The sequence below is a fragment of the Rana temporaria genome (genome assembly GCF_905171775.1).
Source record: "Rana temporaria chromosome 4 unlocalized genomic scaffold, aRanTem1.1 chr4r, whole genome shotgun sequence".
Classification (NCBI taxonomy): domain Eukaryota; kingdom Metazoa; phylum Chordata; class Amphibia; order Anura; family Ranidae; genus Rana; species Rana temporaria.
Window position 1 is genome coordinate 580,808 of NW_024404452.1, and position 12,077 is coordinate 592,884.

General features: G+C 44.3%; 1 protein-coding gene across 1 annotated transcript; it reads left to right on the forward strand.

The window, feature by feature from the left end:
* Positions 1-332: 332 nt before the first annotated feature.
* On the forward strand, positions 333-10,822 carry LOC120921790 (alpha-1,4-N-acetylglucosaminyltransferase-like). Its single transcript, XM_040334295.1, has 2 exons — positions 333-817; positions 9,992-10,822. Exons 1-2 carry the CDS (start codon positions 347-349, stop codon positions 10,577-10,579), a joined length of 1,059 nt encoding a protein of 352 aa, XP_040190229.1. The 5' UTR covers positions 333-346; the 3' UTR covers positions 10,580-10,822.
* The last annotated feature ends 1,255 nt before the right edge of the window (positions 10,823-12,077 follow it).

The following is a 12,077-nucleotide window of genomic DNA, read 5'->3' on the forward strand; positions in this document are numbered from 1 at the left end:
CGCCATCCCTCGCATGCGTCAAAGTGATTCGACGCATGCGGGGAAGCATTGACCTTCCAGGGCCGCGCACGTCACCGCGTAATCGTCGGCGGCGACGGCGCGGCCATGTCACCGCATATCGTGTACGCACGGATTCCTGTCTGATTGTGTGTACAAGGCCTAAAAGAGGTTCTGATCCTTTTCCACTTTATCCATCTCTTAAGTGTTGGCTATAGAGAGACTCTTTGGACAGCACATATTCTATAACAACTATGTACATACAAACAATTTGTAATCATCTTTTACGTTTATGAGCAGAAGAATAAACGCGTTTTCTTTTGCAGACTGCCAAGCATACTTTACAACAATGAAAAAAACACAGAAGATAGTGATCTTCCTCCTTCTTTTGTTAGCCGTTGGTTTCTTATACAAAGCCAACTTTAAAAATACATCTTTGTACCCTGTATCTTTTTTCTCTGAAAATTATATCATCAAAACTTTAAAGTCAAAATTGGTACCGCCCCAGAACAATTATGAACCTGCAGAAAAAGATTTAAGCCCCTCTGATGTTTTAAACGGCGGTGATTCTATCATATATTTGGAGACTACCGATAAATTGCCGCCAACATCACTGGTGCTGTGTGCCATTGAGTCCGCAGCTCACCACTATCCTACCAGATCGGTGGTGTTTTTCATGAAAGGACTGACTGAAATAAATGCAGAGGAAGTTCAAAAGAAACACCTTTCAGTATTTTCATCTCTTCCGAATGTCTACTTCTTTCCCCTGCAAATGGAGGTGATTTTATCGGACACACCACTTCTCTCCTGGTACCAAAAGGTCAGTTGTTTAGAACATTGTTTCTACTGAATGGATAATATTTTATATGTTTATAGTTTTTTTTACAATAACAGAAGCATGAATAGCCAGATTACATTGTTGCAGGTACAATGAGTCGATATTGTACAACAAAGCAGTAATAATAAAGCAGTGAAACAAAGTACTTGTATGTTGTAAATACTTATACACGTAACGTTTGTGTTTGTAACACTCTGAGTAGACTTTTTTGCGTCCCTAAGGACAACTGTAACTGTATAGGGGGAAAATTGTAAATGGGCGAGACTCCAATATCTCCAAGCCTACTGTGGTATGAGGGCTTTCCTGTATTTGTATGTACCAACGAGGCAATACAAGTTATATAGAGACAAACCCTAACCAGCCACTCCAGAACCCGCACATCCCTAAATGGAACTATCTGTGAGCGGGCGGGGGGCAATGAGATGCATTAAGTCTTTGGCTCACGTGGGGTTTGTGTGTAGTCAGGCAATGGCCCCTATGTAATGGATTTCTTCCCAAATGACCATGTGGTTTGAAATTTAGTGGGGTTTTCTTCGGCTTGGTGAATGAGTTTTTCCATTTCGGCCGTTTTGTCAACACAGCTAATCCATTCGGCGACTGTAGGTATGTCAGTGTTTCAAAAAAGTTTTAACTGGACCTACTATTCTTCATGTTAATCTATAGCAGGGGTGTCCAAACTTTTTACCTTCCTGGGCCACATTGAAAGAAGAGGAATTGTCTTGGGCTACACACAAAAAACAAAAACAAAAGTCGGGCAGATCACAAGTTCACAATCACTGATATAGATAAATATACCCATCTGAGTAATAAAACTTCATTTTTTTATAATATTTTTTATCACAAAAGTAAAAGAGGGCAACATAAAAGGAGTGCGATATTTGGCAATGCTTTTGATAAACGAAAACACATCAATATCTGGTTTTGTGGATGTGGTGGAAATCCTCAATTAATTCTCAAGCTCATCAGATATTCTGGTTCTAATTTTGCCCTTCATGCCGTTCATCCTAAAGCCCTGCACACACGATCAGTCCATCCGATGAGAACGGTCCGAAGGAGCGTTCTCATCGGTTAACCGATGAAGCTGACTGATGGTCTGATGTGCCTACACACCATCAGTTAAAAAAACGATCGAGTCCAACGCAGTGACGTAAAACACAACGACGTGCTCAGAAAAATGAAGTTCAATGCTTTCAAGCATGCGTCGACTTGATTCTGAGCATGTGCGGGTTTTTAACCGATGCTTTTGCATACTAACCGTCGGTTTTGACCTATCGGTTAGGCGTCCATCGTTTCAATTTTAAAGCAAGTTCTACAATTTTTGACCGAAGGATAACTGACCGATGGGGCCCACACACCATTGGTTTGGACCGATGAAACGGACCTTCGTGTGTACGCGGCCTAATAGAGATGATCACAAATATATGTGCATTCTGATTCTGATGACATGAATGAGGTGTGACTGTGAAAAGTGGGATATTTTTCTCTGGGAAAATAAAACATGTAAAAGTCCAGTAAAGAGACCTCTAAAAAGGTTTCTTTGCCTGTATGTGTTCACCAAGAGAAACTCATTTTTTACAAACCCCCCCCCCCCAAACAAAAATAAACATTTTCAACTAAGCCTATGATTTTGTGTTGGGCAACCTGCCTGGGCTGCAAGTTGGACACCCCTGATCTATAGAGAAGAGAATGATTTTGAATCTCAGATTCACTGCTTACAAATTTAAGGGGAGTTCATAGTTGCATTTATTTTAATAGATGCATAGACCATAAATTGTATATATACAGAAAAATATATAAATGCGCAACCTATACATATTCAAATCAAACGTAATAATATCAAAGAACAATATTCATATTGAGTCCATACAAAACAACTTGAGTGAATAACTGAATTAAAGTGAATATTATATATATATATACCGTATTTATCGGCGTATACCGCGCACTATTTTGCCCTGAAAATCAGGGCAAAATCGTGGGTGTGCGGTATACGCCAATACCCGCTTTCCCAGCCACGAGTTTGAACACTGCGCCGGCATATACCGAGCGCAGTACACTCGTGTATCTTTGGGCAGTCTCGGCACTTCTCGCGCTGACGTCCTGAGCATACAGGACGTCAGCGCGAGAGTTGCCGAGCCTGCCTGACGATACACGAGTGTACTGCGCTTGGTATATGTCGGCGCAGTATTCAAACTCGGCGCGGGAAACGAGTGGGGAGGACGCGAGGACGCCGCAAAAGGACGCCGGACCCGACGAAGAGGACACCCGAAGCCGCAGACGGACCCCGGACCCGACAAAGAGGACCCCCGGAAGCCACAGAAGGACCCGTACCCGACGAAGAGGACACCCAAAGCTACAAACGGATGCCAGACCCGACAAGGCCGCCGATGGACGCCACGCAAGACACCAAAAGTGTAAGTACAAAAAACTTTTTTCCACAGGATTCGGGGCAACATTAGGGGTGCGCGGTATACGCGGGAGCGCGTTATACCGCGATAAATACGGTATATATATATATGAGAAATATTAGCAGAAAAGAGTCCTATAAACTGTGTTAGAATAGGTGAAAAAAGGGTGGTTCTTAGGCCTCGTACACACGACCGAACATGTCTGCTGAAACTGGTCCGCAGACCAGTTTCAGCGGACATGTTCGGTCGTCTGTATGTCCGACCGGACAATTTTCCGGCGGATCGGACAGGTTTCCAGCGGACAAAGGTTTCTTAGCATGCTAAGAAACATATCCGCTGGAAGCCTGTCCGTCGGACATGTTCGGTCGTCTGTACGACTTACCGGACATGTCCGCTCGGCTGAAAGCCCTCGCATGCGTCGAAGTGATTTGACGCATGTGTGGAACCATTGACCTTCCAGGGTCGCGCACGTTGCCGCGTCATCGTCGCGGCGACGGCGCGGCCACGTCACCGCGTATCCTGTACATGGGGATTTTGGTTTGATGGTGTGTACAACCATCAGACCAAAATCCGGCAGCGGACATGTCCGATGAAAATGGTCCGGCGGACCGTTTTCATTGGACAGTCCGTCCGTGTGTACAAGGTCTTAATTGCAGTGCTTCCAAGTGTTCCATCCCACATGCAATATGCACTTCTTACCAGAAGGGTTGGTTTTTCAGTTATAGAGATCAAACTCGCTTGCACAGATATCTACCATGAAGGATATTTCACTCCTAGGACTCCTGTACAAATGCTCGTCTTTTGTAGAAGGATTTTTTTCTATATTTTTTTATTCACTTTTTTCAGTTATTCACTCAAGTTTTTTTCCATATGAACTCAATATAAATATTGTTCTTTGATAGTATTAAGTTTAATTTGAATATTTATAAGTTGTGCACTTATATGTTATTTCGGTATATGTAGTGAGTAGTGTATTTAGACTTTTATAAGTGCCCCGTTGACTCTGGGTGAATTGCAGATGGCGACCAGCCTGTTCCCTAACTCAAAGGCCCCCGGAGACGATGGTCTTCCTGTGGAAATATACAAGCAGTATGGGGAACTGATACTTCCACACCTCCTGAAGGTGTTTAATGCCGCAAGGGAGAAGGGCACTCTTCCCATATCTATGACCAGGGCTAACATTGTCCTGATTTTGAAACCCGACAAAGACCCGCTCAACCCGGGGTCCTACAGACCAATTTCCCTTTTACAAAATGATGTAAAGATTCTCGCCAAGGTCCTGGCGGTCAGACTGAATGGGGCCATTTCCACTATCATACACTCTGACCAATCAGGGTTTATGCCGCAGAAATCGACGGCTATAAACTTGAGGAGACTCTTTCTCAAAATGCAATCTCAGGCGGATAACATGGGGGACAGAGCCTTGCTGTCTCTCGATGCCCACAAGCGTTTGACAGCGTCAAATGGAAATATCTCTGGGCAGTGATGTGGAAATTTGGGTTTGGAGATGGATTCATTACTTGGGTCCAGCTCCCATACTCATCCCCGGTAGCGGCGATAAGGGAGGGTGGGAGGATGTCTCGCACTTTTAATCTACACAGGGGTACGCGGCAGGGATGCGCACTGTCTCCCCTCCTCTTTGCCCTGGCCATTGAGCCTCTGCCGGCCATGATTCGGACAGATCCTTTGGTTCAGGGATTCCATTATGGAGACCTGCACGAGAAGATCATGTTATACGCGGACGATACCATGTTGCTTCTGGGAGACACTGCCGAGGCGCTAACGGAGGCCATGACTGTGGTCCGACGGTTCAGCGAATACTCGGGTCTGACCATTAATTAATCTCTCCTTCTGCTTGATCGACGGCCTCTCCTGCCCATAAGTACTATACAGGACATCCCAGTCTCTGAATCCTTTCGGTACCTTGGTATCCAGGTTACCGCATGCCCGCTGGACTATGTCAGCCTAAATCTCACCCCCTTGATTAATCGTTGTAGGGACTGGGTCAAGGTATGGAGTAATTTCAAACTGTTACCGGTTGGGAGGGTGAACCTGATAAAGATGATCCTTATGCCACAATTACTATACATATTGCACAACTCCCCGATGGTCATCCCTCTGAAAAAGTTTAGAGTCATTAATTCTATTTTGCGCTCTCTAATTTGGCTCACGAAGCCCCCTAGGGTTAAACTTGAGCAACTGCAGTGTCCGAAAGAGGCTGGCGGATTGGCATTACCCAATCCCTGGCTCTACTATTTGGCCTCTCAGGTGCAGCACATTGCGAGGGTGGTAGAACCCCAACAGTATCTGCAGCTGAATCTGAGGGATCCCTCGGTTCGGCTGCTCAGATTCACGACCGGGGGAGAGGTGATGGAGGGCCTGGTGGCCTTGCGGTATGCGAAATGTAACAAATGGTTCCCCACATATGTACTCATGCAGAAGATCTGGAATAAGGTTAGGATGATGCAGGGGGTGATAGGTTTTACTAAATACAGCCCCATATGGGATAACTTATACTACCGGGAAATAGCTAAACTACCGTACGATCTGAAGTGGAAACAGTATGGGATATCCCTCTTATCACTTAGAGCGGGCCAGTTGAGGTCCTTCACTGAGCTCAGGGCAGACTTCCAACTTCCAGCGTCCATGCACTTTTATTACCTACAACTCAAACACACATTTGATGCTCGGAGAGAGGCTGATATATGGTCCATGGACGCGGCACCAGTCTTTAACTTCCGGTCCGAAGTGTCCAACTACAAGGGGTTCATATCCAGTTGCTATGCTATGTTGTTAAACCTCTTCCTATTGGGTACCCCTCTTAAGGCGGTGGCGCGATGGGAACGGGATGTGGGAGCGTTCGAGGATGAGCAGTGGGAGGAAGCCTTGCAGGCGGTCCCCAAGTGCTCCCTGAATGTGGCACACAGACTGTCGCAACTCTACATCCTCTTACGGGTCCATTATACGCCAGCCAGGCTGGCACGAATGGGATTGGGGGTAGACCCCTGCTGCACCAGGTGCTGCAGGGACCATGGTGATCTCATCCACCTTTTGTGGCGCTGCCCGAAGCTCCATCTGTACTGGACGGGGGTGGTTGACACTATTAACAGGGCCTTCCAGACACAAGTTCCCTTGGAACCCAAGGTTTGTCTTCCTGCTGGGGATTACTGAAGGCCTCTGAAGTGGAGGATATCCCTAGACAGGCTATAGGCAGGGTCCTGTTCCAGGCTCGCTTAGTGATACTGAGACACTGGAAGGACACTGAACCACCTACAGTGCAGGAATGGATTAAGCAGACGGGAGTCACTTTGAGGTTGGAGAAGGTGGTGTATCAGAGAAGAGGGACCAGCTGCAAATATGAAAAGCTGTGGGCCCAGTGGCTTGATGTTCTGGGCTAGCCCCGATAGATCTTGTGTACGAGAGGTTATTCTAGATCTGCGACCGACGGGTTCCTGGATACTTGTACATGCCCCCGGGGGTGGGGTGGGGGGGGGTGGGCGATGGTTGCAGGGGAATTTACAATAATGTGTGGCTTTGGATGTAGTGACATGTTATATGTGTACTCTCCCATGTGATTTTAAGTGTGATTACGCTCTGGAGTTTTGTAAGCTGTTTTTTACATTTGCTCAATAAAAACCTTTGTTTGAGAAAAAAAAAAGACTTTTATTAGTAGCAGTATCTTTTAGCACATACTTTTTTTTGGTAGAGGGTAAGCGCAAAAAAATTCCAATATATATAAATTGTATATACACTGACATGTACCGCATTTAACCACTTCCAAACCGCCGTACGTCTTTATACGGCCTAACTTTAAAGATTGATATCTCGGTAACGGCAGCAGCTGCTGCCACAACCGAGGTATCAATCTTTAGTGTCAGCGGTTCTGTTAACGATAACGGCGGTCTCTGCGGCGGATTTGCCGCGAGATCGCCGTTATCGGTGGCGGGAGAGGGCCCCCCCTCCCGCCGCTCTCCCACGTCCTCCGCCGCTTACCGGAGCCGTCGGTAGCGGCGGAGGCGATCGGGACCGTTCGGCTGGTGACTGGGGACGAGACTGAAGGAAAAATCTCCTTCGCCCGTCCCCATAGCTCTGCTGGGCGGAAGTGACGTCAAAACGTCAGTCCCGCCCAGCCTCTTAAAGAAACATTTTTTTTTTTGTCATTTGAAAAAATGACAGTTTCAAATGTTTTTTTTTTTTTTGCATTTTAGTCTAATTATGAGATCTGAGGTCTTTTTGACCCCAGATCTCATATTTAAGAGGACCTGTCATGCTTTTTTCTATTACAAGGGATGTTTACATTCCTTGTAATAGGAATAAAAGTGATCATTTTTTTTCCAGTGTAAAAAATAATAAAATAAATAAAAATAAATAAGAAAAAATAAATTTTTTAAAGCGCCCCGTCCCGACGAGCTCGTGCGCAGAAGCGAACGCATACGCGAGTAGCGCCCGCATATGAAAACGGTGTTCAAACGACACAAGTGAGGTATTGCCGCGATCGTGAGAGCGAGAGCAATAATTATAGCCCTAGACCTCTCCGAGCATCTGTAACTCAAAAAATGCAACCTATAGAATTTTTTAAACGTCGCCTATCGAGATTTTTAATGGTAAAAGTTTGACACCATTCCACGAGCGGGCGCAATTTGTAAGCGTGATCATTTTACTCGGCGTAACATTATCTTTCACAATATATAAAAAAAATGGGCTAACTTTACTGTTGTCTTATTTTTTAATTTAAAAAAGTGCGCTTGTAAGACCGCTGCGCAAATACGGTGTGACAAAAAGTATTGCAATGACCGCCATTTTATTCTCTAGGGTGTTAGAAAATATATATATAATGTTTGGGGGTTTCAAGTAATTTTCTAGAAAAAAAAACTGTTTTAGTCTTGTAAACACCAAATCTGAAAAACAGCCAAGGTCCTTAAAGGGTCACTAAAGGATTTTTTTTTTTTAGCTAAATAGCTTCCTTTACCTTACTGCAGTCCTGGTTTCATGTCCTCATTGTTCTTTTTTGCTCTGATGTTGCTGTAAATCTCCTCTGTTCTGGACACTTCCCGGTTGTCTGTTTTCTGATCACCACAGTACTGGGAGATTTTAGTTTCGTTTTCAAACCAATACTGCTCTATGGCACTGTCCAGCACAGAGGCAGGATAACATGCTAAAACTAAACTAAATACAAAAACGAAACTACAGGTACATTATATGATTGATTTTTATCTATTTTTAATAGTTTTTAAAAGGAATCAGTTAAAGCGGAAGTTCACCCAAAATTGTTTTTTTAACCTTAGATTGATGCTCATTTTGTCTAGGAGAATCGGCTAGTTGTTTTAAAATCAAAGCTGTACTTACCGTTTTAGAGAGCGATCTTCTCCGCCGCTTCCGGGTATGGTCTTCGGGACTGGGCATTCCTATTTAATTGACAGTCTTCCGACAGGCTTCCGATGGTCGCATCTATCACGTCACGAGTAGCCGAAAGAAGCCGAACGTCGGTGCGGCTCTATACAGCGCCTGCGCACCGACGTTTGGCTACTTTCGGAAAATCGTGACGCGATGGATGCGACCGTCGGAAGCCTCCCGGAAGACTGTCAATCAAATAGGAACGCCCAGTCCCGCAGCCCATACCTGGAAGCGGCGGAGAAGATCGCTCTCTAAAACGGTAAGTACAGCTTTGATTTAAAAAAAAAAATACCCGATTCCCCTTGACAAAATGAGCATGAATCTAAGGTTAAAAATTTACATTTCCGGGTGAACCTCCACTTTAACTATTATGTCTCTATACCCTGTAAACAGTCATTTCAGCAAAACATTTTTTTTCCTTTAGTGACCCTTTAAGTGGTTAAAACTACTCGCGGCTATAGAGAATTGTCGGATCCCGGCAATACAGATAAAAGTCTTAAAAAAAACGACATGGGTTCCCCCCTAGTCCATTGCCAGGCCCTTTGGCCCCCCCAAACAAAAAAAAATGTGTGGGGGACCCCCTCAAAATCCATACCAGACCCTTCAGGCCTGGTATGGATTTTATGGGGAACCCCGGGAAAAAATTAAACAAATGGCGTGGAGTTCCCCCCAAAAATCCATACCAGACCCTTATCCAAGCATGCAACCTTGCAGGCTGCAGGAAAAGAGGGGGGACGAGAAGGCGTCCCCCTGACGCAAGTGACAAAAAAGTAAAAAAAAAACACACACAGCTCGGGACAAGTCCTTTAATAAAAAAAATTCCAACGCCGTTATCCTTCTATGAGTCCGACCTGCCGCTACAAACAGTACCGCCTCCACAGGAGGCACCCAGCTGAATGATGATGTGCGAGCCATCTGACAGCTCTTAAGTACCCAGGGGCGGGGCCACCCATGATTTGGACAGGTGCCCCCACCCCCCTCTGATGCATCACAAGAAACCCCCGTTGCATCTGAGGGGGTGCGGTCACCCGTGACACTACGGGGAAGCTGCCGGAAACCCCATTGCGTTAGAGGGGGCGGGGTCACCCATCCACATCACGGGTGGCCCTGCCCTCAGTTACTTATGAGCTGTCAGACAGCTCATGCGTCATTCGGCCGGGTGCCCCCTATGGAGGCGGTATCGTTCGTAGCGGCGGGTCGGACTCATAGAAGGATTACGGGGATGGAATTTTATTTTTTTTTCTTAAAGGACTTCTCCCATTGAGTCCGTGGGCGGACTGTGAAATTACTGGAAAACTGTTATTTATCTATTTATTTTTACTTATTTATAATTGGCTCTCAATTTTACTTGCAGGTTAATCCAGCAAAAGAAATCTACTGGGCCCACGTCAGTTCTGATGCCTGCAGACTAGCTTTGCTTTGGAAATATGGTGGCATTTACATGGACACTGATTTCATATCACTTCGACCCAACCCACATCACAACTTTCTGGCTGCAGAGTCAAAGCAGTATTCCAGCAATGCTGTTCTGGGTTTCTCTTCCCAACATGAGTTCATCTGGAAATGTATGGAAGACTTTGTTAAAAATTATCATGGTGAAATTTGGGGCTACCAAGGGCCACTTTTGTTTACTCGTATTCGAAATCAGTTTTGTAGTATGGCTTCCTTTACTGGTAAAGAGGATTTTATGTGTGGCAATATCACTATCTTGAATCCTGGACATTTTTATCCTATTGAACCCGGATCATTTAAACGGTACTATGAGGTCTGGGACAAAGAACCGACCTTTGACACTTGTTATGCTCTGCACCTTTGGAATTATGCAAATCGAGGGGATCATAGGGCAATGGTCCCTGGAAGTAATACACTGGTGGAGCATCTCTACCAAAAGAATTGCCCTTCGGTATATGCGGAATTAGCTAGAAATGGGACCTCATTATAAAGAGCCCCTACTTTCAAACATCCAACTTACAAACGACTCCTACTTGCAAATGGAAGGAGGCAACAGGAAGTGAGAGAAAATCTACCCCTGTCTTTTCATGTGTTAGTGGTATAAATATGCAAATCACAAGTACACCTTGGTGAAAAAGATTTTTTCTTACCACCCTCCCCACCACCACTCTAGCACAAATCTCTCTCTCTCTTTAACAACGGGCAATACTTACCTTTATCTACCATCTCTTAATCTTCCTCCTCATAACAACTGGTTAAGTATGATCCCTCTGCATGCTGCTTTCTGATTGCTCTTGTTAATGCTGTCAGAACATTTGGGGTTAAAAGAATATCTATATAGGCCTTTATATTATGCATATAATGTATTTTTCATATTTTTCCTATTCATATATATATGAACAATACTAAAGGCATTTTAGATCTTATTTTCTCTCTAAGAGGTTAAAATCAAATCCAAAATCTCTACATCGGATTTCTGCCTTACAAGAAGGCATTGTTCTGTATCTTTATCCCAGATCATACATTTGAAGGTTTGACATCTGTAGACAAGGGGAGATTAGTACAGGCTGTGTAGGGTCATCTTTGTATAATGAGACCAAAGGGCTTATTCACAATTCCGGTGGAATTATATATATATCTTAATTGTTTCTTTCTAATATCTTAACAATATATTAGTAATTTATATATAAACCCGTTTAATACATATATATTATTATTCTTACAAATGTGAGATCCTAAGTGTCAGAGATATTGAGAACCTTTATTTGTGGAGTGTTTTGCTTAGAGTTACTTTTCAAATGATCTCACTTTCCTAGGAATGTTAACTACTCATTAGCAAAATGTGGGATAAGTTTTCCCAAGACATAAATTTAAACAGTTGCCGGTGTGTCTGGGTTTATTGTCATTTCTTTGACATCGTTTAACAAGTACTTGTTTTCCACCCAGCTAGGTCACGTCAGTCAACATTAGAATCATTATTCATTATACACCACTGCCCCTACAGGTTAAAAGTGGCATTACTCAAAATGGCTGCATAGTTGGTTGCTATGACAGCCTACCTAACATAGCATAATTTGACATTGTCAATGACGTAGTAATGTGAGATACACACCCATTTCTTGGGTGTGTTAAAAAGTAATTGCAGAGAACACAAGGGGGGTCAATCTTTGAGGGTCGCTGATTGGGCTCTCGAGCTCTAGACGAACTCTCTCTCTGAGAGGATCTCTGAAGGAAGCTGGAAGGGAGAGATTGAATGCAGAAATGTAGCAATGGTAAAAGAAGTCCCTCTTGGGACTTTGCTTCTCATACAGAAAGAACTCTTAAATACTGGTGTAGCGCCTGGGTACTTTATGGTACCGATGCTAGTTAAATTTAGAGGTAGATCAGAGTGTAGTTAAACTCTGATCCAGATTGTTAAGTGCAAAACACGGTCTCTGTCTCAGCTGGGCTGTGCTGTGGGCTATTCTGTTGCGCTGGGGTGTTCTTCC